Below are 26,670 nucleotides of genomic sequence, written 5' to 3'. Positions count from 1 at the left end.
CCAGAAGATTTATTTAAACCAGTATTACGTTAGGTCAGTAATGTTGTATGCAGTTCTAGTATAAAGTTTCACAGCAGAAACCAACTAGAGGAAACTGGATAGATTAGAGACGTCATGATACAGACTAATCGACGGATCGACATGGGAAGATAGAGTATCAAATGCAACCATCCAGGAAAGGCTCCAGTACATACCACTGAGGGAGGTGGCGGAGAATAGGACAAGGTACTTTTTCCACCAAGCTACAAGAAACTCTTCTGAAAACAAGAGACATCCTCGACAGAAACAGTATTCAGAGAATGTACAAAACTAAACATAGACTGATCGTTTATCTGATCAGCAATTAGCCCGGTGGTTGCCTCGACGACCAAACCGGAAAGAAGGTACGATGCCAAAAGAAATACCTACAGAGAAAGATGCCAAGGAGTCAACGACAGGAACAATCAAATACTCGAAGAGGATGCGGTCCAAACAGTAGATGGCGCAGATGCGGGACATCAGAAGAAAAAATATAAAAATTTTTAAGTTTGAAATATCTTAAGTTTGAATGTTAACATTGTAATTGCAATAAAAAAATTTATTTTTGATTTTATTTTTATTTTTGTTTATTGATAGACTTATGATATAAGTGAGATTGGAAGGGTCGTAGAGTTTATATACCTAGGTTACACGATAAAAATAGGCAAACAAAATCAAACGGCAGAGAAAACTAGAAGAATCCGAATGACTTAGGCAACAGTAAGAAAACTCGGTGTTGTGTTAAAAAGCAAAGAAAAGCCAGTAAATCCAAAGAGAGTGTATTCAACCGTTGTATCCTACTAGTTATGACCTACGAAATGAAGACCGTGACATTTACAGAGTTATTGGCCAATACATGTAGAACAAAGCAGAGGGCCATCGAACGAACTATGTTTCTCTGATAAAACAATATACGAAATAAGGACATGAGAAGGACGAAGGTGGAAGATATAGTAGAATGGCGTAAATGAATGGAAGCTGGTAGGGCACGTGGCACGACAAGACAACGGAATATCGGCAAGAAAGATTGTACATTGGAGACTACGCGAACACAGTCGTAGTAGAGGAAAACCACAAAACGGTGTCTAGAAGATATCAAAGCAAAAAGCAAAAGTGGTGAGAAACTAAAATAAAATAGCACCTAACAAAGAAGAATGAAGAACTCATATGGAAGTATTTGTCCAGAAGTAGATGCACATAAGCTAAAGAAAAAGAAGAGGAACTGAACATTTAGCATATTTCCCAAATCAAAAAAATGTTCAACGTCGTAGACTAGCACTTATTACCCAACTAAGTGATTATTAAAACTGTACCTGTATCTGTCATAATCATCATCATCATCTCCCAGCCCTTTGCATCTACTGCTGGACATAGGCCTCCCTCATTTTTGTCCAGTGTGCTCTATCTTAAGCACTTTTCATCCAATTTCTTGACATTTTTTTGAGATCGTCAGTCCAACGAGTAGAGGGTCTTCCTCTACTTCTTTTGTCTAACCTCGGCCATCACTCAGGCAATCGTCCACCTTTCATCACTGATTAGGGCGACGTGTCCGGCCCAGTTCAATTTCAGTGTGACAATTCGGGAAATTACATCAGTGACTCCTGTTCTTCGTCTTAAGTCTTCATTTCTAACTCGGCCACGAAGCCATATACTCAGTATTGACCTTTTCAGTTTCCTCGAGCTATTTGCAGCGTTTTCGAAGGTGTAGCTGTCAATGTCAAAGTTTCGGCACCATCGGTCATCACAGGTAATACACATTGGTCAAATGTTTTACGTTTTAAAGAAATTGGTATATCGCTTTTAAAGATGTCTTTGAGTTTTCCATAAAAGTTCCAATTTGTTAATCTTCTACCGTCAATGTTCAGGCCTTTTTCTTCCCAGTTAAGTTTTTTACAAGCATATTCTAGTACTGCGGTAAACAGCTTAGGCGATAAGGTATCACCCTGTCGAACGCCTCTGCCGATTGGGATATGATCCGCGTTTTTATGTAGTTTCACCGACATAGTTGTGTTCTTGTATGTATTGTAAACTAACTTTGTATATCGGTAGTCAATGTGGCATGCTTGTAGTGCTTCCAGGATTTTGTCAAATTCTACCGTGTCAAAGGCTTTATGGAAATCTACAAAAGCCAGAACGAGTGGTCCATTGTATTCGATAGTCTTTTCTATTACCGTTTTAATGCTTTGTAGGTGATCATTTGTTCCAAATCCGGTACGTAATCTCGCTTGTTCTATTGGCTGGAAGCAATCAAGTTTTTTCTCAAGACGATTCGTTACTAATCTTGCAAGGAGTTTGTATAGGTGACTAAGAAGACTTAAAAGTCTGTAGTTTTATAATTCATGGGGATCTCCTTTTTTGTACAATAGAATTACCTCTGCATTGTACCATTGGTCGGGTATATTACTGTCCAAAAGCACATGTTAAAAAAAAGGTTTTTTATTTTCTTAAGTAGGCAAGTGCCTCTGATTTTGATTGCAACGGTAATTACACAATCTTCGCCTGGAGATTTGTTATCTTAGCTTTTCCTAGGGCTAGTTCTATTTCGTCTATTGTGATTTCCTTAATAGTTCTGATCCTTGGTTGACAATGCCCTTTTTCCTTGTTAATATTTCTGGGACTTGATCTTTTCTGCTATTTGCTTTGTGTTGGCTTGTGTACAGCAAGTTGTAGAAGTCTTCAAATATTTTAAGGGTTTCCTCTCTGTTTGTTGTAAGATGACCATTTCTATCTTTAATTTTTATTATCTGCCTTGTCCCTGTTCTTAGTCTTATTCTCAATACTTTCATACTTTAATTGTTCTCAATGGTATGTTCGATTTGTTCTTGTTTGTATTTTTGAGTATCTTGTCTAACAGCTTTGGATATCTCTGTATTTAATTTTTGTAGTTCGGCTTTAGTTTCCGTCTCGCTTCCGTCTCATTTCTCTTCTTTTCTGCATTGGTTGCCTGGTATTTTGGCTAATGTTCTCTTCTTTTTTCTAGTTAACTTTCCAGTAAGGCATTTGTTAATTTATCATTTAAGTCGTTTATATTATTTTCGGAAATACATTGCTGAAAACTATCTACATCTGATGGTAAAATTCATGGTTTTGATTTGTTCTTCTTTTTAATCATCTTATACCTCTCCTTTTTTAAGCTTATTTCTATGTTACCTCGTACCATTCTATGATCGCTACTGGTAACAAATCTGTTTAGAACCGTGATGTCTTTAACGGTGTGTTTTTTGTCCGTGATAATAAAATCTATTTCGTTTTGAGTTTTTCTATTAGGACTTTGCTATGTCCCTCTTCTCTGTGGTTTCTTTTTGAAAAACTGTTCATTTGGAATAGTTCATGTTGCAGCATGAACCTTAACAGTATTTCGCCACGTTCATTTCTACCATGTATATGTAAGAATATCAAAATCGCTAGCAATCAAGGCGTAGTGACATTACGTTCTAACGTTATTACTAATTCTATTTGTTCATTTGTTATTTCATTTGTTCTTCTACATGTATTAACTTTTGTATCAGACTCTTGTGTGATCCCAACCTATATGTGTGCAGCTGTCGTATTTATTTCTAATTTCTTAGTACATCGTACTTAAACGAACTCATAAACCTTAATATTAACATAGAATACACAAAAAGGTAATATCTTTTATTCTAACGCCTGTTCTTAGAGTATGATCACGATCGTACACATGTCTACGTGATGCTATTTCTACCTCATTTAAAAACAATACCATGACTAAAAGCTCTACCAATTCATTCCACCAACATTTCTTTCACCTGGGTTGAGGACCGTTTAAGCATTTTCCATATGAATAAATATTACATAATACATAAGTTACATAAACCGTTGATAATAATATTAAGGGAAAAGGAACAAGTCGCAAGAATAAGATTAACTACAATTAATAAATCAAAGCGGCTATGAAAAAAAGGGAAATAAAATATATGAAACAGAAGTTAGGATCAGTAAAAAGAGATGAAGTCTAATTTATTTATTAAGTTAATTTTGTAGATTCACGATAGCTATCTATACAGGGTGGTCCTTAAGTAATTGTACAAACAGAAACCGTAGATTCTGCACTTTAAAATATTACGATTTAAGCCAACATGCTTTAATAAAATGTTGATATTAAGAAAGATACAGGGTGTTAAAGTGGAAATTTAAAAATTTTATTTTTCGCTATAACTTTTAAGTTTGTAAATCTTTTTGGACAAAAATGTATAATTAGTTGCTTTAAAGTGGGATAAATTATAATTTTATACAAACCTTAATGTAACTGATACAGGGCGCCACATGTCCACATGTGTGGCATAGATTTGCGCTTAACTTTTTTGCTCTTTAAGTTAGCTCTATTTGTGTTAAAAAAATATTAAAGATACATTATTTTTACAAAGAAAAGGTATACTTGTTAGTAACCTCAAAATTAAACCATAATACGACCAGCAGTCGCGTATGGAAGCAAAACATGTACGCTAACAAAAAGAGAAATAAATAAATTGCTGGTGTGGGAGCGTAAAAGGCCAATAGACTCAGATGGGCAGGGCATGTGATACGCAGTAACGACAATCGCCTTATAAACAATTTGTTCTATGAAAGGCCAGAGGGAAGAAGGTCTGTAGGGCGGCCTAGAAAAAGGTGGAAAGATGCAGTCAAAGAAGATCTAGAGAAAATGGGAGTGCGACAATGGGAATTATTGGCACAGGACCGACAAACATGGAAGGCTCACGAAGAGCCATTAATGATGATGATTGATGATGAACCTCAAAATTAAACCGTTTTCGAGATAAGCGCATTTTATAAGTCAGCTGCATAATAATTCTTAGTTGTGATATTTGTGCGGTAAAGCACTGAATACCTGAAGATAAGCATAATTCATAGTTTATTCTTATTAAATGAATTCAAAGATGATAATGTAACATTAAAAAATTTTTGTTATGGCTGCTAAATGTCTTATTAAAGAAAATATTCCTCATCTTCTTTTTTAGGTGCCGTGTCCATATTCAGACGTTGGACGTCATCATGTTTACAATTTCCCTTTTCTATCACTTCTTAAGTTTCCTTGTACTACTGGCGTTGTATTACTTTTCCCCTATTGTAAAATGCTGAAAACCCAAAATATGTGGTTTATGTAAGATGGTACACCACCACATTCTAGAGAGAAGGCAGTGAGAACATATTTAAATATAAGTTTTCTGAACGTTGGATTGGTCGCGGCAGTCATATTTCTTGGCAATGTGTTGAGATATTGATATAATTATTTAATTAATAAAAAATCCCAAAAGAACACTTATTATTTAATATGTAAATTGTTTACCCATTTTTATTAGGACAATTAGAAACTAAAGCACAGATATTGAATAACACATATGTGTCTTGTTTCATAATAGTTTTGCTACAAATCTAACCTTAAATACTCAGCATTTTTACAAAAACATCATCGTTGGCCTAATAACCGATATTGTTATAAATATAGTAAACAGTAAACACACAGGAAATTTAGTTCAGCATAATATTAGTTCGGTAGTTAATCATAATAGACCATTTGTTTGAGATTTAATTATAGTTACTCGTAAGCTGTAACGTAATCATATAAATAAGTAATGCCATCAATAGGTTATTCCATGTGTATATAAGTAACCAATAAATGAGATACATCACAGTTTAATACATTATTTAACCTCTGCGACAAATAAGATGTAGTTCCATCCATTATACTTTATAGTCACCTCGTAGCCCAGAATTTAATCCGCTTAATTTTGGTGTATGGGGCGTATTAACACACAACACATTATAAACACAACGTGTCTATAAGAATCTGATAAACATTCGCAACCAACTATGGGAAGAAATAAATACTGCAGCAGTTTCTTTAGAACCAATGATGCTATTTAATATGAGACGATCTTTTATGGAATATATTGAAAAATGAATTAAAGAAAATGGTGGATATATAGAACACTTACCTTGACAAAAAGTTACGTTATTTAGTTTAACTATTTCTTAATTTGGTTTGTAAACAAAATGTTTTGATAATGACTTTAATTTAACATAAAACCTAAAATGTTTGATGTAAAATCCTATTATTCTGTTTTTGTCAAATCATATTATTAATTATCCTGCTGATATACTTATTTTATTTACTATTTCGTTAACTATTAACTTTAGTTATAGGTATTTTATACCAACATTTAGATTTATTAATGTTTTTGTCTATTTTTCCTTCGTTGCCTGGAGTAATTGCCTTAAATCAGAATTATGCAGCTGATTTGTAAAATGCGATTATCACGAAAACTGTTAAATTTTGAAGTTGTTAACAGGTATACCTTTTTTTTGTTAAAATAATGTATCTTTAATATTTTTTGCCACAAATACAGGTAACTCACAGAGCAAAAAATTTAAGTGCAAATTTATGCCACTTATGTGGCATATGTGGCGCTCTCTATAAGCTACATCAAAGTGTGCATCAAATTATAATTTCCCATATTTAAAAGTACCCAGTTGTAAATTTGTATGCATAAATCTTTACAAACATAAAAGTTATAGCGAAAAATAAAATTTTAAATTTGCACTTTTAACACCCTGTATCTTTCTTAATATCAACATTTTATTAAAGCAATTTGGCTTAAATCGTAATATTTTAAAGTGCAGAATCTACTGTTTGTTTTTGTACAATTACTTAAGGACCACCCTGTATAAAAGGCTATGATAAGTCACACCGTTTGTCCAGTAAACTAACGACGCCATCTAGGAAAGAAATGTGAACTACTACCATTTGACAACAACAATTCAATCAACATTTAATTAATATCCACAAGGAAAATAAGTTCCTGTAGCTGGCTGTATACCATGTATCACAAAAAATTTTAAGTAAAAATCCTTTATAAAAGGTATATAAATTAAAAACCCAAACGGGCTATGTCATGAAGACAAAACGTTTTCGAAATCCATGTTCCATCCTATGTCTAGGTGTACATGTTTTGAGCCACTAAATATCAGGGTAAAAACCCGTTAAAAGTTATATGTTACAATTTAGTTTACATTATTTGGTATCATATTTTAAGATGTTAAAGTTACCAGTGGATATGATAACATGGCCACGTATGACTCTATGAAGTTGCTGGTCCTAAGACGTAGTGTCTACGAGGACTTGATCCTGCTATCATCAAGTCCTTGTTAGAAAGGAATTAAAGAACAAGAAGAAGCTGCTTGTTTAACCTTTTTATGCATATTAAATGTATCGTGTTTTTGTTCCAACAACTCTATCTCTTCACACTGTGTTTTTAATAAATTTTCTTTGGCTTTTCGTATTTCGGTTCTCATCTGACTTTGAATATTTTTGTACATTCTTTGGTTATTCTTTAATTTTCTTCTTTCTTACATGAGTTGCAGTATATTGTCATTTATCCCACTTTTCCTCTTTTCTTTATTTTCTATTAGATCTTCTCTGATCTTGTTAATGCTTTTATAAATATTCTGAAGTAATTCTTCTGGATCATTATGTTTGCTCCATGTAACTTAGCTTTTCTGAAAGAATCCGTGCGACTCTCTCTTTTGTTTCTTTATCTTTTCGTCTTCTCATATCACATTTTTTGTTACTATTCTTTTTTGTAACCTTTTTAAATTTAAACCCAAATTTACCAATAACAGGAATATGATCTGATGATACGTCAGCACCGGAGTAACTTTGAACTTATAGGCATCTATTTTCCACCATTATGTAATCAATTTGATTCCTTAGTATGTTTTCTTGTTGATCTTGCGGAGAGATGTATATAAACATGTTGGCAGTAGTTTGAAAAATGTATTTAGTAATGCAAATTCTTCTTCCTCTACAAATAGTTTTAATCTTTCTCCTATTTCATTTCTCTTCCCTAGACTAAAATCACCAATTAATTCATCGCTTTTCCCTTTACCAATTTTCGCATTTAAGTCACCCATAATAATAGTTATACCTTCTTTTTTTAATTTTTTAAGTGGATTTATCAACAACTCATACAATTGCTCTTCAAACTCTCACATACGATAATATTTCTGCATAAAATTAATTAAAATCGCAATACTAAAGAACGGGCAATAATTTCATGAATAAGTTAATAGGCTCTAAGGTTGACCAAAAATATATTATTCAACATATTAAATACAATAACTGAGCACAAATGATCGTCATAAAACTATGTTGAATACATTTAGAAACATTACTTTCTGCAGATCTGGGTCTTATGATCTCAAGAGGTATCACCGTTCCGCACAAAGAGTCATAGTAGATACTTCTAGTAGAACCGACTGGGCAATTTGAGGTAGACTCACCTAAAAATGTCGTAATTAAAATAAATATAAGGAAAAACTTAGGGGAAGAACACTTTTAAAGGCGCTATAATTTTTTTAATAAAAAATACAAATAAAACATCAAAAATTTTAAAGACTGTTATTTCCATTAGTAAATACTTAATGTAAAAAATAACTTATTTATTTTAAACATCTAATAATTATTTATACATAAAATCAACACGCAAACAACAATGTAAAAGCAATAACCCCTATAATTCATTTAGTGAAGTATAAGGTATAGCAACAATAGAAAACCGTCGCAAAAGTAGTGCTACTCTTCTTTTTAATAAATTCTGTTGAAAATAAAATAAAAATTGAATAAAAATTATGCAAGAATTAATGAAAATCTTGGGTATTAAGAAAATCTACCTTACGACTCTTCACTCGCAATAAGAAGGAATGGTCGAAAGACATAAAAGTTTGTCAATACCTTTCCGTGTTCGTCGCAGAAGGAGGTGGGTTATTTATAACAGCCAGTGTATGATCCGATGAGAGATCATAGCTGGATGCTATTAGATAGTTGTTTCTGGACACTTCTTTTCTCATGCAGTCGTCCAGTAAATCTGGAAATTTTCTGGAGTCACTCGGCCAGTACGTAGAGATTCCGTTAGTGTTTCAAACATAGTTGTTGTCGGTCATTGCGTTTAAAAGACTACGACCTTTTGTTGTTATGAGTCTTTAGCCTCAGTGTGTATATTTTGCATTTCAGTCTCCTCCGGCTACGAAAGTAACTGGAAGAAGGCTTTGTATTTATCTGTGTAGATTGCATGATGAGGTGGTCTGTAGATTGCAGATAAGTTAAAGTGCCATGACGTTGCATTCTCTTGAACGATTGCTGCTTGAAGTTTTTCTGTTGCGTATTTTTACAATTTATGATGTGATGTTCAGCTGCGGATGATTTCGCCGAGACACCATGAGCTGTACCACCGGGGTGAGGTATGCTGTATGTGAACGAAATGTTGAACTTAGATTAGTAAAGTGGGTTTCTGAAATAAGCAGAAAATCGATTTTATTCAGGTTTAAGAAAGTAATTACTTCCGGCTAATGGTTTAGGAGACCGTTAGCGCTCCTTGTGGCAATTCTAAGTATGTTTAGGATTTTCTTTTATTAATGACTTGTGTTAGTAAGTTTAATAGCATACTATTTTGACTCAAGAGTTTCGAGAACATGTTTTGAACTTTAATGGAATGTTATTTGTAGTTGTTCTATATTAGTTTTAGGTTCTGATTTGGAGTTGGTTTGATGTGCTGTCCCGTTTACAGGTATATTCTTTGACGGTTTTGTAGAGTTATGTTTGGCTGATTTGTTTCATTACGTACATGTGGGTTGTTAAATATTGTTCTATGGGCCTTTTGGTTTCTTCTTTTTGGCATACATTTTTTTTCTACTATGTTTCTAGTATGTATTATGTTGTCCTACACATTTGACGCAGTAGTGCTGTTTAGTGCAATATGTTTTACTATGACCGTATGCTTGCAATCGCGTACATTGGATTATTGAGTTTCTCTTATTTGGTGTCTAGACTGCTATTTTGGTATGACATAAGAATTCTAGATTAAATATATCTGTACTTACTGTTGGCTTCTGTTGGACTGTTGGTACTGTTGGTACTGTTGTTAGTTCTATAAAAAATAAATATAAGGGTTCCTTTGTTTGTCTGTGTCGGATGTTAGTTATTTTGCGAACGTTATGGCTGGCTTTTTCTAGTTCCTTAGTTATATATCTGTTGTGAGAATGGTGTGATGGATATGACCTATTTCATCATATTTTTATATCATATTTTTCCTTAATTTGGTAGGTGTCATAAACGACTTCTCCTTTTCGTAAATAACATTTCAGTTTACGATAGATATCTATTATATATGTTGTAATCTTCACAGTGTAGTTTGGTAGAGTTCTGGTATAGTAGGTAACTTCCACTATTTGTGCAAAGTTATCGACCATATCTTTAAAGTTTTTGACGCCATATATGAATATTGAAGTTGGGTTTGGTATTTTCTGCTTTTTTTTTTCAATATTTTCAGGGCTCTCGGCGTTTGATAATGCACTGTATCGATTTTGTATTTTTGTTTGTGGTGAGCTTGGAGAATTGGGATCGTTATTTTGTTTTGTAAATTTACGTTTTTTGACTAGTCCTCATGAGGTTTTATGTTGCGTTTCTTTAGGGTCGTGTTTGCTAGACTCTATATCCGAGTTTTCTGAACATATAATTGACAGTTTTTACTGTCTATTTGAGGTATGCCCTTAAGTAGTTGAATTACGTGAGTGGTAGAAAATTGGTTGTGGTTGTGGTAGAAAAAGTTGTGTTCGTGGTAGAAGAGCGAACTGATTGTGTGGAATGTTTGGTATAGAAGTATTTCTCTGTGGTTTGGCGCATTTCGGATGTTTATTCTAGGGGCGGATGTTGTTGGGGAGTCGGGTACATATTTCTGGATATTTGTTAATAGTGGATCTATTGCTTACTTGCAATTTCTGCTGATATTACAATATAATTGTATGTGTTCAGTGTGTGTGAATTCTTCATTGTAAAAAAACAGAATTTAGTACGCCACTGCCACTTTACTGTTTATTTTAATAATTAGATTTTAACTTGTTCTTATGGGTGATCACTTTTTACTATCGCACTCGTCGGAATACGTCTTTACTGTTCGATATTCAAGTGAACACTATTGTCATTTATAAACAAGAAATTTCACACGACTGAAGAAAAGAAACAATATAAAACCATAAGCAATCCAGAAATCATACAAGAGGGGATTTAAGGCTCATAGAAATACTATATGTAGAGAGTTTATCAGAAACAATTAAAAGGATGGGAAATAACTACAGTATCACAACAACATTAAAAAAAACAATATACGGAGATCTATTCTGTCCAAAACCAAACCAAACATCATACAGGGGAGATAGATGAACTGAATCTATAAAATATCTTGTGAATGCAAATATTTTTATGTGGGAGAAACCGCAAGACGACTAAGTGTCAGGATAAACGAGCATAAATCAGAATCAATGAACATAGAGTACAATAAATGAAAAGATGCATTAATAGTTATGAAAGAAACAGACAGCAAAAAGAGAAAGATCCAATAGGCAAACCTGAGTCTCTAAGTGGAGAAAAATGTGTAGCAAACTCATCAACAGAATGTCACAGGCTCTAGTTAACAATACTAAAAGGAGACGTTAGCAACAAGATTACACCAACATTAATAGATTAATAGAAGGTCAGGGTCACAGCAACTACAATTATACATAATACATAAATATATAAAAATCAGAATTTGATATGAATCCGTGGATACGCCTATAAGATCGTAAACAAGTAAGTCACCTGTTAATTGGCCGGAGTGGAAATCAAAACTCATAAGTTTTGTTTTTTAATCCAAATGGCAATAAAATATTACCTTAATTTCATAACAAGTGCAATTTTGGCTAATACAGTCCTGACCTGTCAAATTGGTCTTAAATTATAAGCAATATTAATTTGTAGACAAGCGTAAAACACAAAACACTTTACGACTTATCTATCAGTACTTTTGTTTTTCATCCTTTGTAGAATGGTTAAAAAACGTTAATACAAAATACGCTTCGGTTGATGTCTTCAAAATCACTGTAAAAAATTGAAGATTAATATAACTGACCTCTCTCGAATACTTTTTCTCCATAAATATTTCCCGGTGGTCCATAGTTACAGACAAGGATGCTTCTATTTTGTGTGATCGAGTGAGCTTTGGCACACCCTACATGTGTACTATTTGCCCATATCATCTGCGTGAATGTCAAAGGAAGATCCTCTCGAAAATTGTCAAAATCTTTCGGATCCATCAACTCGATTCTCTGGTACCATTGATGAGGGATATCTACAAAGTAGTGGGTGTTTTTTTAGAGGTATAGAACTTGGAAATAGAATAAAACAAAGATGGATTTTTAAATTAATATGAAATTAACTTTATTCAAAAGATATTTTTTTGGCATTATAATTTAAATACGATTTCTGGCAATGACCGCCACGGCTGGCTCTGACCTAGTCTAATCTACAGGTCAAATTTTCGATGACTTTTTTAATATTTGTGGCCGTATATCGACAATAACGCGGCGAATGTTGTTTTCCAAGTAGTCATTCGTTTAAGGCTTATTGTCGTAGACTAGCAACTTCACATATCACCCCAGAAAATAATCTGGCGGTGTTAAATCGCACGATCTTGGAGACTAATTTACGGGTCCGAAACGTGAAGCGATGCTGTTGCCAAACGTTTCTTTCTGCGTCTTGTTGAAACCACAGCTCCTGTACATCATGGTTTTTTAATTGTGAAATGAGAAAGTCCGTAATTATGGCTCTATAGCGATCAACATTGACTGTAACGTTATAGCCAGAATCGTTTTTGAAGAAGTACGGACCAATGATTCCACCAGCCAACCAAGCACATCAAACATTTAGTTTTTCTGGATGTAATGGACGGTAATGGATGTAATGGATGTAAGCGTGGACAATAAAACAGTCTGAAATCAAAAAATTAAACTCCTTTGAGATGTGGAGCTACATGAAAACAATGACCAAGGTAGACAAATAAGGACGCACATTGAAATTGCAAGACAAGCAATTATAAAAATGAAAACAATGTTTGTCAATTGAGACCTTCCTCTGGATCTGAGAATAGGAGCCTTAAGATGCTACGTGTTCTCGACTTTGTTGTATGAAATGGAAAGCTGGACACTAAAAATAGATAACATAAAGAAGTTGGAATCATTTGAGATGTGGTGCTATTAGAAGGATTTTGAAAATACCATGGACCCAACGAGTTACAAATGCAGAAGTGTTAAGAAGGCTACAAAAGGATTGCGAGGTCATAAAGCACATCAAAACAAGAAAGCTGCAATATTTAGGCCACATTACCAGAGGTGCGAAATATGAGAGATTAAGGCTCATAATGCAAGGTAAAATCAAGGGTAAAAGATCCATAGGAAGACGAATAATTTCCTGGGTGAGAAACCTAAGAGAGTGGTATAGTTGCAGCTCAGTAGATCGTTTTAGAGCAGACGCCAATAAGGTACGGATAGCCAACCTCCGATAGGAGAAGGAACTACAAGAAGAAGAAGCTACAGGAGAATCCCCAGAATATCGTGGACTGAAAAAGTAACTGATATAGAGGTGTTACAAAGAATGAAGAAAAAATGTGAAGTCATAAAAACTGTTAAAATTAGAAAAAATCAATATCTGGGTCATACAATGAGGGGCGAGAAGTACGTATTAATTAGGTTAATTATGCAAGGGAAGAGAAACCCAGGACGACGCAAAATATCCTGGCTAAGAAATTTGAGAGAGTGGTTCGGTTGCAGCTCATTAGAATTATTCAGAAGCGCAGCCAATAAAATTAAAATAGCGATAATGATTTCCAACCTCCGATAGGAGAAGGAACCTGAAGAAGAAGGATGTAATGGTCAACATACACTTGAGGATTATCAGCACTCAGAATACGGCCGTATAGTTTGTTGACATAGCCATTTAACTAAAAGTAAGCGATGAACTAAACAAAAAAAATTTGCTTATGGCAATCAATAGCAACGGCAATCCCGTTTTGGGCCCATTCACAGAATCTACGCCTAGCTAGGTGATCGTGTAGCTTCAATTCGTGCACGAATTGGATTTTTTAAGCACGCAAACCGCAAGATCTTTGCGCAAAATCTTTCCTAAAGTGGATAAACACATATCCAACTACTATGCAAGATGGCGAATAGACTGATTCGGGTCTTTCTTAGTATAAAGATGGACAATTTAAAATCAAAACTTATTATTTAAATCATATAGAATACATTAAATAATGTAACATACTAAATTAAAGAAACATTTAAAGAATTAAAGAATTGTTTTACGAATAAATAACCATATTTTTTATTAAGGACATTTTCGCAACTGCGTCAGACTATTAGCGACATGGATGTACAATGATTTAATGAATAAGTTTCTTCTTCTTTTGGTGCCTATTCGTTTCGAATATTGGCGATCATTCCAGCTATAATTATTGTATTAACTGATATTTTAAATAGATTAGTTGTTGTTGTGGAGAACCATTTACTCAATTCTTCTTCTCCCAATTTTTCGCTTTCCGAACACTTTGCCTTGAAGGATTATTTTCAGTAATCTGTATTTAGTGCCGTTTCTCATTATGTGTCCGAGACATTCTAACTTTCCCCTTTTAATCGTATATTATATCACTTTGGAATAATACCTGTAGACTAAACGGTGCATCTCTCGTACCTACGCTTTTCATGAATCCAAACTGGAATTTTGTTCTTGAACTATTGTTCTTGTTTTTCCTTCCTTCTTCCATCAGCTGCAGAATCTCTGTTATCATCCATGTCTTATTCTTACTTTCTTCGTTCTTCATACAATTGTCTTTAATGTCGTCTACTCGTTTTATTAACGGATTATATCTTCTCTTCTGTGCTTTCCGTTGTATTATCGATTTCTTTGAATTTACTATTTATTATTTTGCTGACTATTTTTTTTACTTCACTACATTTCAGTTTTTTCATGTCATGTTTTTTTACAGTTTTTCCGCGTGTTTTCTTTAACTTGGTTCTATACACGCCCACTAAAGGATTGTGGTCAGATCATCGAGCAAAAAGACAAAAGAGGGAATCTAATCGTTATGAAAAGGCGACCAAAAAAGTGGCCTCTGATGGCGGACATATCCGGAAATGCGAATGCGCCAAATTTAAATTTTCCGACACTTATTAACAGTAGCTATAAAATAGTTTTCAGAATGTGTCTTAGACGAGAAAATTTTAATTAAATATTTACGATAACAGTCTAAAATGTGAAACAATTGTTAAAAAACTTCAATATAAATAAGATTTCATGTGACAGTTGAGACAAATAATAACATAACCCAACTAAATTTGATTTCTTAAACAAGGAAAGACTCTCTTTCCTTGTTTAATTTGGCCTCTCAAGATGGCACTTCCTGTCTAACAATATTTTTGCCCCCACTACCTTTACATTCCCTCTTTTGTCTTTTTGCTCGATGGGTCAGATATGGTCAGAATGAATATCAGCGCCTGGGTAGGTTTTACCACTGTTGAAGCTATTTCGATATCTTTTGTTAACAAGTATATAGTCTATTTGGTTTCTTATAATAACGTCTTCTCCGTTGTCTCTAGGTGATTTCCACGTATACAGGTGACTAGGTGGTAGTTTCTAAAATGTGTTTAGCACGATTAAGTCATGTTCAGCTGCAAAGATACTCATTGTTTCTCCTGGTTGATTTCTCTCTTCTAATCCATAAGGACCAATATGTTGCCCTTCTTCTCCGTTACCTATTTTAGCATTGAAATCTCCCATTATACACATATATACCTTATAAGGCTGCTTATTTGTTTGTAAAATTCTGATATTTCCTCATCACTGTGGTCTGCTGTGGGTGTATAAACTTGGTGACTTTTGAGTGACGTATTTATTTGTAACAAGAGGATCCTATCCTCTACTGGTATAAAGTTGTTAACACGTTTGGCTATACTTTTATGTGTGATAATTCCGACTCCATTTTCATATTTACCATTTTCTGATCCTGAATAGTATACTCTGTATTCTTCTAATAAATAAGTTCTTTACGTGTTTTAAGGTTTCAAATATTAAATAAAGTATTCGATATTTCAATTTTTTTCCTAATAGTTTTTTTTAATTATTTTGTATAAGTTAATCTTTCCCTGAGTTGTGCTTTGTTGTGTAATAGGAAGATTTCAATGTAACTGAAACTAAAACTTTTTAATCCTACCGTAAGACCAGATAGTATGAACGGAACTGAATGCTGAGCGTCTAAAGAGAAGGATGGATAAAGATTAAATGTAACAAAAATAAGAATGCTTAGGTGAATGAGTGTTAATTTCATGTGCTCCCTAATGATATTGAGGAGTGTCTTCTATTTCTTTAGAATTCTACTACGCTGCTACTTGTGTCTGCACTTCGGGCATACCAGGGACAAATGCAAAGAAAAGACTAAGAGACAAATGAAATGTCTTAACTGTTGGAAGAAAGAGCGCTTGGGAGTAAAAATATGCCAGATAACGAAATCTGCAGCGCGAACCAAAGGACAGTCTCAGAAAATGTTCCTAAGTTAAGGATGCTCGAAGCCTAAAAAGACTCTAGGGGAAAAGTATGCTAGCAAAAGGAAGGCTAAATTCGACTCCATTAGGGATGACTTTCAAGGATTAACAGTAGTGCAGGTGAATTTGGTAAGATCGAGGGCGGCGCACAATATACTCAGGATCAGGTGACATGAACTAAAAGCGGAGCTTTTGGTAGTGTCCTAGCCAAATAAAAAGATTACGGTCCAGAGAAACTGGAAAACGGACAAAAGGCAAGATGTAGCACCTTATATTATTATAAACAGAAAGCTGGGGGTATAAACTTGCTAGAAAAAAATAGGATTTTAATCTTGGATCTTGGAACCATCACAGTCTGGTAGAGGAAATAGCAAGAAGCAAAGTAGGAAAAAAACTAATCATTGCTGAAAATCTGAATAAAAAAAGCTATTTCATGGGAGGCGCCAAGGAATGAGGAAAGGAAAGAAATGTGGAATGAGATTATCCAGACCTTAAATTTTGTGGTACTTAAAATTGGTAAAATGACCTTCATCAGGGGAGAAAGTCAGATATATATCGACGTCATAATAGCAACAATGCCGACAAGAAGAAAGGTGGCAGAATGGAACATCCTGGATAAAGAAATATTCTGTAATCACAAGTACATTTTGTTTAAAATTACAGAAAACGTAACACAATCAAGAGAAGGAGGCAAGTCGAAATATTTTTACAAGAAAACATTTAAGGGATAACGTACCATACCCGAAACTTTAAAGAGAGATACGAGAAGATAAAAAATATGGCAGAAAGGTGCAGAAAGTGCAAGGTAGGAGAGCTAACAGTCGCACCTATTGGTGTACGGAGAGGATTGAAGAAATAAGAAGAGGCTACGTCGAGCTAAGAAGAAAAGTCACGAGGGTAAGAAGGAGGCACCAAGTAATGGACGAGAAGGTAGAGAGATCAAAAATCATGAAAAAAATGACAAAAAAGGATTTGTTGGAAAGAAATTTGCGAAAATCTTGAAAAGGGTATCTGAGAAGATGCCTACTACTAGTAGTAGACCAGTAGTAGAATTTTTAAGGGAGAGGAGGCTTCTTTAAAATCGAAGTAAATCGAAAGAAAGAACGGATCAAAGTTCCAGAGACCACAGGGAAGAAGTGAGCTTTGTGCCACTCCAGCTGGAGATACCCGTGACTAAATTCACAAATCAAAAAGTGACAGAAGCTGTCAAAACGCTAAAATCAGGAAAATCAGAATACAAACTATCATTGAGGAGAAGGTGCAATGGGTACAGAATATTATAAACAACCTGCTAAGAAAGCAAAAGTTTCCAGGAAATCTGAAAAAGGCAAATCTCATACCCCGAAATCGTGAAACGTTAGATAAGCCTGGGCCGTACAAACAGACTTATATATCTGTCAAAGACCTTGGGCAAGGTCTTTGAGATTCTTGTGAAAACAAGGCTGGAGAAGTAGATAATGGAGAAAAGTGGCATTTCCGACCACCAGTTTGGGTTCAGGAAAGGAGAATCTGCGGTAGACGCCATAAGCAAGATCAATACGAAGATATCCATATATAGGAGCAGATGGATGGTGGCTTTTTTTATCGATATAAGAAATGCTTTTAAATAGTGCTAACTGGAAAATTATCGTCAGACTACTGGGCGACTTGGGGAGATCTCCCTATCTCCAGAACTTGGTCAGGGAATACTTCACATAAAGATCGTCCTAGGGTCATTGCATTGGAATGTTCTGTACAATGAGATTTTTTAGACCAACCAAGCAATAGTATATGCAAATAACCTGGTGGTGCTGGTGAAGCATAACTAAAACTAGTCAATTGCGTAAAGAGGGAACCGAGCCTTAACAAAGTGAAGGCGTATGTGGGAAGCAGCAACCTAATTCTGGCGGCCGAGAAAATGAAGCTTTAATCCTCAAGGGCCCAAGGGCCGGAGACCATAGCGTTTTTGTTCTAAAAGGAAAAAGGGTCCTAGCTGCAAAAAAGTAAAGTACTTGGGAGTAGTTTTAGATAAGAGGCGAACTTTTGGTGAGCACGTTAAGTACGTCGTTTGCAAAGCAAAGAAGAGGACTGCAGTGCCGATAAGGATTATGCTCGACGTGGAAGGACCAACGACTGCTAAAAGAAAATTTTAATGTAAGTGGCCCATCAGGCGGCACCGGTATGGCAAGAAGTGCTTAACATGAAGAAATATAGGAGCATTTTAGAGAAAGTCCAAATATAAGAACTACTAAAGGTAGTACGTACAAAAAGAACAACAGCAACAGTGATCATACAAGTGATCACAGATATGTTACATATCCATCTGATGGTGAAGGAAAAGCTGGAAACCTACGAAAAGGATGCGCAGGAGAAAATATTATTTAGGAATAGCAGCATAACGGAATGGCAGGAATAATGAACAAGAGCATAGGGTAGCCTGGATGAGGATATTAATTCCAAATATCGCAGAGTGGATAAATTGCAGTTACAGAGACACTAATTACTTTTTTACTCAATTTTTAACAGGCCACGGCTCCTTCAGAGTCTACCTAGAATGAATGGGAAAGGTTGCGGATGGAAACTGCACAGACTGTGGAGTGTCTAACACGGCTGGGCACTGTGTACTCGAGTGCAGAATGTTCGACGGGGACAGAAACGAATTACACAGAAAGGTAAGTGGGGTAAGTGCAAATACCATAATGCAGGTAGAAATCAGGAAATGACTAAATACAAGGCAATTGTCGACAACTCGAATTGTCAGAGAGAAGGAAATATTAGATAGGGATCTGCAACAAGAGAGAGAGATAGAGAGAAAGAGAGAGAAGTCGGGCTATTCATGTGATGCACTGTCTGGATATGAGCGGTGCATCATAAGAATAGGAAGAGATATAAGTAGTCCGGTTGAGAGAGTGGACTTTCGGAGGAGGAGTGAAAGTCTAGCGGCGTAACCAATTGATACCAAAATGAGAAAATATAGGTTAAGTGGGTTAAGATAGTTAATGCATGTTCAACGTCGAGCCGACAATTCCTACTCATAAAAACTGAAGCTAGTGGATTAATGAAGTTAGAAATTGATTACTTACTAATAAAATTATTAAGCAAATTATTTCTTAATAAATCATCAAAAACAGGAAATTATATTCTATACCCACTAAAGCTTCGTCACCGCCATCCACAATTTCTATGCTTTGTCCATTTTGCCAAAAATTTAAAGTTCTTCCACAATCATCAGCTTCTCCTGTGCAGGTATTTGCAGTGCAAGATGCTGTATACTCAAGGTCAAAGTCATAGTTTATCACTTGCATGTTAGCAGCAGAAGTAGCACCTAGTAAATGTAATATTATTAATTCTTCATTTTTAGACACACAACAATTGGCTTTCAATTAACTGCTTGGTATCAAGAAGGTAAAAATAATTTTTTGCAAAGCTATTTTCTTGTAAACAAAATAATATACAAATAGGCATATTTTTCATTTTATTGGGTCATTATACTTTCATAATTAATATATAAAAAAATTAGAAATTATAAAATTAAAAATAATTGACAAATAGTTCTTGATAATTGATATTTCGGATTGCATATCGAAAAGAAAACACCACGTTTCAGAGAGGAAGTGAAGACAAAATGTGAAGTAAAGAAGAAAGTCTTTTTACAGTACAGAACACAACAAACACAACAGGCATATAACCACTATAAACGAATCAGAAATGAAACGAATACTTTAGTTAGACAAATAAAAAAAAAACACTGGCAGAGATTCTCAAAACAGATGGAACACGACTTCTACGGAACACAAAAATAAATATGGAAAATGATCAGAGGACGAAGAAAAGAGATGAACGAACTACTAAAAATGAAACACATTCAGAAGGAAACATGGGTAGCCTAATTTCGATCCCTATTTGCTTAAGGTGACGATAATGGACCACCAACACTAGAGTTGACAACAAACGAAGAAATAAATATTGAGGAGGAAGAGATAAAGTAAACAATAAGGAAATTAAAAAATAGAAAATCACCAGGAGAAGACAGAATACCGAACGAAGTCCTAAAGTACGGAGGACCAGATCTGACCAAACAACTATTAAAACTAATTAAAATAATAATAAGAGAGACAAATCGGACCCGGGGAATTAAATACAGAGGAATTAATTTATTAAACAAAAGACTAAAATTAATAACCATACACAATAAGTGATAAAAAAAATAAATGAAATTATAACATAAATTGTAACAGAAGAACAAGAAGGTTTTAGGTCGGGAAGATCATGCACCGATGCTATATTATTTATAATGAGGCAATCAATAGAGTACAACAAATCGGCATATCCATGTTTCGTAGACCTTAAAAAGGCATTTGACCGGGTTAAATTAAAATACGTCATTCACTTATTGTACGCAAGAGAGATACCTTTAGGAATAATCAAAACGATCGAAAATATCTACTAAAACAACACAATAAAAGTAAAAGTAGAAGAAGAACTAACCGACCCACTTGAAGCTGGCAATGGGATAAGACAGGGAGATTCCCTGAGTCCTCTATTGTTCAAACTGATTATGGATGAAATAATAAAAAAAGTAAGAACTAAAAAAGAATATCAAATGGGAAAAAAAACTTAAAATAATCTGCTATGCAGACGACGCAATACTACTCTCTCAAAGTGAAGATGATTGACAAAGTACGCTGCACCAAATTAATATAACCGCCAGAAAATTATTAATATGTTAATTAGCCCAAAAAAGACATATGGCATCTAGGCATCACATTATCTAGCTACGGAAAGTTCGAAACTGAAGTGGAAGCTCAAGTAAATAGAGCAAACACAGCCGAAGGTTGCCTGAATGAAACAATATGGAGAAACAAAACTATCGGGAAAGAAACGAAAGGGACAGAGCTAGAAGTACAGATATACGACGTAGATGGAAGGTAAAGAACATCAAGAACTAGGTAAGAAACAGAAGAGTAGAATGGAACGCTCATATAAGCCGAATGACAACAAATAGAGTAGTAAATACGGCAAGAGACGATTTCCCAATAGGAATACGATCCGTAGGAAGACCACGAAAACGATGGAACGACAACTTACTGGAGATACATTGAAAAACGGACAGAGTCATGTCTACATAAAAAGAAGAAGAAAATATTGAAAGCTGTTCACATAAAAATATTAACCCTTAACGTGAAAGATCATCATCATCATCACTGGCTCGACAACCCGTTTTGGGCCTGTTCCAGGATTCTTCTCCATTCTGATCTGTTTCGTGCTTTTTTTCTCCAGTTTTTTTTTTATTTTTAAGGTTATTATATCATTTTCTATTTGTTCTAAGTATCTTAGTTTCGGTCTTCCTATTGTTCTTTTTCCTACTGGCATCTGTTTGAATATTTTGTTTGGTCTTTCGCCTTCTTCCATTCTTTCTACATGTCCTATCCAACGCAGCCGTCCTCTTTTAATGAATGTTATAATATCCGGATCCTGGTATATTTTGTATAGTTTAGAGTTGTATCTTCTTCGCCATATTCCGTTTTCTTTTGTGCTCTTATATATGTGTCGCAAGATTTTTCTTTCGAAGGTGGCTAACAACGTTTCCTCTCTTTTAGTGAGTGTCCAGGTTTCTGAGCCATATGTGAGTACCGGTCTTATCAGGGTTTTATATATTTGGCATTTTGTTTATCTTGCGACGTTATCTGATCTTAGGTGCCAAATTAAACCATGGTAACATTTATTTGCAATAAATATTCGCCTCTTCACTTCCTCCGTAACGTTATTATCAGACGTGACTAGGGATCCCAAGTATATAAAGTTTTTTACCCCCTCTATGTTGTATTCTCCTATTGTTATATTTTGTGGCTGCCTTATTTCTGCGTTTTTACTTACCTGCATATATTTTGTTTTGGTCTGATTGATTTTAAGACCACTATTTTGTGCAGCTCGCTCTATTTGGTTGTATGCCTCTATCATTTCTCTTCTTGATCTTGCGATTATGTCAACATCATCTGCAAATGCTAGTATTTGCACGCTTTTATTAATGATTGTTCCTCGTGTATTGACTGTTGTGACCCTCAGTATTTTCTCGAGTACGATGTTGAACAAGATGCATGATAGAGCGTCTCCCTGGCGTAGTCCCTTTTTCACATCTATTGTTTCCGTTAATTCATTTTGTATCCGGATTCTACTTTCTACTTTTAGAGATTCTTTTATCAGTTCTATTAGTTGTGTTGGTATATTAAATGCTTTCATTAGGAATTCTCGGATTATATTGTCATATGCGCTTTCAAAGTCTATGAAGAGATGATGTATGTCGATGTTATATTCACTTATTTTTTCGTTGCAGAACAAATATCTGGTCTATTGTTGACTTCTGTCTACAGAAGCCACTTTGGTATTTGCCAACAATTTTTTCAGCGTGTGGTCTAAGTCTTTCATAAATAACGTTGGACATTATTTTGTATGCCTCATTCAGCAGCGTGATTTCATGGTAGTTTCCACATTCTAACTGATTTCCTTTTTTATGTAATGGTACAATAATACCGCTATTCCACTCCGTTGGTAGATGTTTATTCGACCATATCTTCGTTATCAATTCATGTATTGTTTTTTGTAGTGCGTCTCCTCCTTCCTTCAGTAACTCCGATGCTATTTGATCCGATTCCGGTGCTTTATTGTTCTTTAATTTTTCTACTGCTGCTCTAATCTCAGCTATTGTTGGTGAAGTCTTTTCTCTGTTGTCTGCTTGGTCTAATGGTATGTCAGGGTTCGTCTCTCTCCTTCAAACTTTTCCGTAAAATGTTCTGTCCATCTACTTAGTATCTCTTGCTGTTCTGTCAATATATTACCTTCCTTATCTCTACACATCGTTGTTCTCGGTGAAAGATCACACCTGCATAATTTGCACACATGGGTTTCAGACACCCAACGATTTTTGTGAAGAAATAAAAAAAGTAAATATCTCATGATATCCATAGACTACCCAATCACTATTGAATACACAAGAATAATCAAATCAATCAGTTTATTTTTTTCTCTCTTAATTGTAGAAATCCAATAAAGTTTCCAGATGTAAAAAACTTCTAGTGTGAAATGTAAATATTTATTAAAAAATTTCAGAACGTTTTCAGTCCTATCTGAACATTATCAGTAAGAACCTAGAAATAAGTATTTCCACGTTTAAAAATTAATCCAAAAGGTTAATGGTTAAAATTTGTATATGTGGTAAATACTTACATCTAAAGAGTAGTTCAAACTAGCTACTTAAAGAAATCGAATGAGCCTTATATTACATATTTAAAGTAATAAATTAAAAAAATTATTGTGACACATTATTGTAGACGAATTGATACCTAAACATAGACACAAAGTGCTTAGATTGCCATTGTATCATCAAATTAGTATGGATGCAAGACTTACTATAATACATTATATGTATTAGCAGACATGGATATAGAGATGAACATGTTTTAAGTCTGTGAAAAGAAGTAATTCAAAAGTGTAACGATGTCGTCTGGGCAAAGTGTGTAGAACATACTAACAAATTACTTGAACAGTGGTTTATTAGAGAAGAAAATATGTATAATATTAATAGCAAACCTCTAATAACTAACATTGGAGATAACAGTTTAGATTCTGAAGGTGATGAAAATAACATATGAGAAACTAAAAACATAAGTTCAAAATCTTGCAACAATATTATTTGAGCTAAATTCTTTAAATAATTTTATTGTTATCTATTACATCAACACCCTGTAAATATTATTGTATATTTAAATTATATTTTTTTATAAATTGTTTATTAATTTATTAATCACTAATGATATTAAAAGAATTTATTAAGTTATTTCAAATGTAGGTGCAAGAACCACGGACTAAACTTAGAAACGCAGAAAATCATACAAAATTATTTTAAATCGATTAAAAATTAAATATGTGTAAAATACAGCAAAGCGTCATTAAATAATGATCAGTACTTAGTACTTTTTGAATGAAAAAATATAACAACGCAACGTTAAAAACAAGCAATTAGCTAAAAACCTGTTTTCTCACCATTTCTTGTATCTTTACCACTGGCAATATCATTTCTGTAACTGTTATGAACTTCTAATATCCATTTTCTAAAGGTATCATCATTCTTTAGCGGTTTACATTGAGAATCTGGGACAGGATCACATGAACCCCCATTTCTACAGACTATATTCTCAATATCATTGCACGGTGGCCAAATTACATTACATTGATCATCTGCTCTACAGTAAGCAATGAATAGGGATCCAAAAAAAATTGATAATATTGATACTATAAAATTCATAACTGCAATTGACATTTTGTACCTGTCAGTGTTAAAACAAGGATTTGTCTTTTAGACGTCATATTTTGCAAAATGTTGGATTAATTAAAGAACAATTTAAATGTGAAGTTTGAAATTGTCGACATTTGGTGCAGGCGAACAAAAAGCCGGGTACACATTAAATCATGGTTTTTTAATAAGATGTGTCTCATATACATCGGTACATTTTTTGAAAGACTGCGAGTGCCCATAAGAAGCAAGTTAAAAGTGCCGCATAATTAATAAATTTACAAAAAGGGTCAGTGATACAAGTTTATCAATATCTGCAAGATATCGTACCTTAGAAGCTTTTTCAAGAAATACCATTTTGATAAGGTAAAATAACAATAAAAAATGTGAACATTTAGTTACTTTTCACACTCTTATTATTGCAGCGGGAGAAGCGCACACGGTTTAGATAGATAAAAGTGTTATAACATAAAGAAAATATAACCCTGGTATAAAAATAAAAGGACAGGACATATGGACATGTATTTTTTTTTATTTGTTGCTGTCATTTTTCAGTAAACATATTGTAGAAATGAAGGGATGATGCATTTTTTTGATGTAAGTAAAGAATTTTTTTTAATTTATGAAAAATTGTTATTTAAAAAAACTTATTATTAAGTAGTAGATATTAATGAATTCATTTAAACACTGTATAAACATTCTGCTTTAAATGGAATTATATTTATTTATCTTCTTCTTAGGGTGCATGTATGTTGGGGATCATTATGGCTATGATGACTTTGTTGGTTGCTATAGGAAATAGCTGTGTTGAGGTCGTTCTATACCATGCTCTCAGATTAGCAAGCCAGGATATTCTTCTTCGTCCTGGGGCCCTATTTCCTTCAATTTCACCTTGCAAAATGCATTGAAGTAGCTCGTATTTGCATTGACTTTTCGTTATATGTCCCAAGTACTGCAGCTTACGGCCCTTCACGATGTTGACCAAATCCGCGGTTATGTTCATCCTCCGCAGTACTTCTTCATTGGTGACTTTTTCTGTCCATGGTATCTTCAGGATCCTTCTGTATAACCTTAGCTCAAAAGCCTGAAGTTTTGATAGAGTTTCCGCCTTCAATGTCCACGTTTTTACTCCGTACAGAAGCACTGAGCTTACACATAACATTTAAGAAGACTTATTTTTGTTTCTAGGGTGAGGCCATGGCTCTTGAACACAGAGTTGTCAAAAATGCACTTTTGCCTTTCCTATGCAACATTTAATCTCTTGGGTATTTTCCCACGACTCATTGATTATAGTTCTCAAGTAGTTGTATTGTGAGACACGTTTAATTCTCATTTAATTTACATACAGATTTGCTCCAGTTATGTCTTCCTTGCTGATAATCATTAGCTTGGTTTTGCTGGCGTTTATATCCAGTTCATATTTTCTATTTCTTTCCGTTATTTTGTTCATTAAGTTTTGCAGCCCTTGGTATTGGTTTCCTATGGTATTGGAAAATACTATTGTATCATCTGCATAGCGCAGGTTATTGAGCTTGACTCCATTTATTGAGATGCCTTCATCAATATCTTTTAGAGCCTTTTCAAAAATATGCTCCGAGTACAGATTGAATAACAGTGGTGAAATTATGCACGCCTGTCTCACTCCCCTTAAGATTTTGACCTGTCTTTTCCGTCAATCCCTGACCTGCAATTCCATCATTTGTTCATCTCTGACTCTATCGAAAGCCTTCTTGTAGTCAATCAGGTATGCAAAAACATTGCAGCGGACATCTCTACATTTCTGAAACAATACCTGCCCGCTAAATAAAGCTTCCCTCGTACCAACGGCGTTCACAAATCCAAACTGATTGGGCGCAATTTGTTCCTCGCATTCCCGGTAAAGTCTTCTGTGGATGACTTTTAAAAACAGCTACAGCAGATGGCTCATTAGGCTTATGGTCCTATAATCTTCCCAAACTTTA

General features: G+C 34.4%; 1 protein-coding gene across 1 annotated transcript; it reads right to left on the bottom strand.

The window, feature by feature from the left end:
- Window positions 1-8,116: 8,116 nt before the first annotated feature.
- Window positions 8,117-24,744, bottom strand: LOC140449796 (scoloptoxin SSD552-like). The gene is made up of 4 exons (XM_072543151.1): window positions 24,460-24,744; window positions 19,568-19,744; window positions 11,979-12,197; window positions 8,117-8,316 (listed from the first exon to the last, which is right to left on the bottom strand). The coding sequence occupies exons 1-4, from the start codon at window positions 24,734-24,736 to the stop codon at window positions 8,135-8,137; spliced, it is 855 nt and encodes a 284-aa protein (XP_072399252.1). The 5' UTR covers window positions 24,737-24,744; the 3' UTR covers window positions 8,117-8,134.
- Between the last annotated feature and the right edge of the window lie 1,926 nt (window positions 24,745-26,670).

The sequence above is a fragment of the Diabrotica undecimpunctata genome, chromosome 9 (genome assembly GCF_040954645.1).
Source record: "Diabrotica undecimpunctata isolate CICGRU chromosome 9, icDiaUnde3, whole genome shotgun sequence".
Taxonomy (NCBI): Eukaryota; Metazoa; Arthropoda; class Insecta; order Coleoptera; family Chrysomelidae; genus Diabrotica; species Diabrotica undecimpunctata.
Note: the sequence above shows the minus strand (reverse complement) of the source record. Positions and strands in the feature narration are given on the sequence as shown.

Excerpts from the sequence above, each read along its gene's own strand:
- LOC140449796 (XM_072543151.1), bottom strand. The coding sequence starts at position 24,736 with ATGTCAATTGCAGTTATGAATTTTATAGTATCAATATTATCAATTTTT. Across the intron at positions 12,198-19,567 it reads CGGTGACGAAGCTTTAGTGG|ATATCCCTCATCAATGGTAC; the intron begins GTATAGAATATA and ends ACTACTTTGTAG. Across the intron at positions 8,317-11,978 it reads AGAAAAAGTATTCGAGAGAG|GTGAGTCTACCTCAAATTGC; the intron begins GTCAGTTATATT and ends CGACATTTTTAG.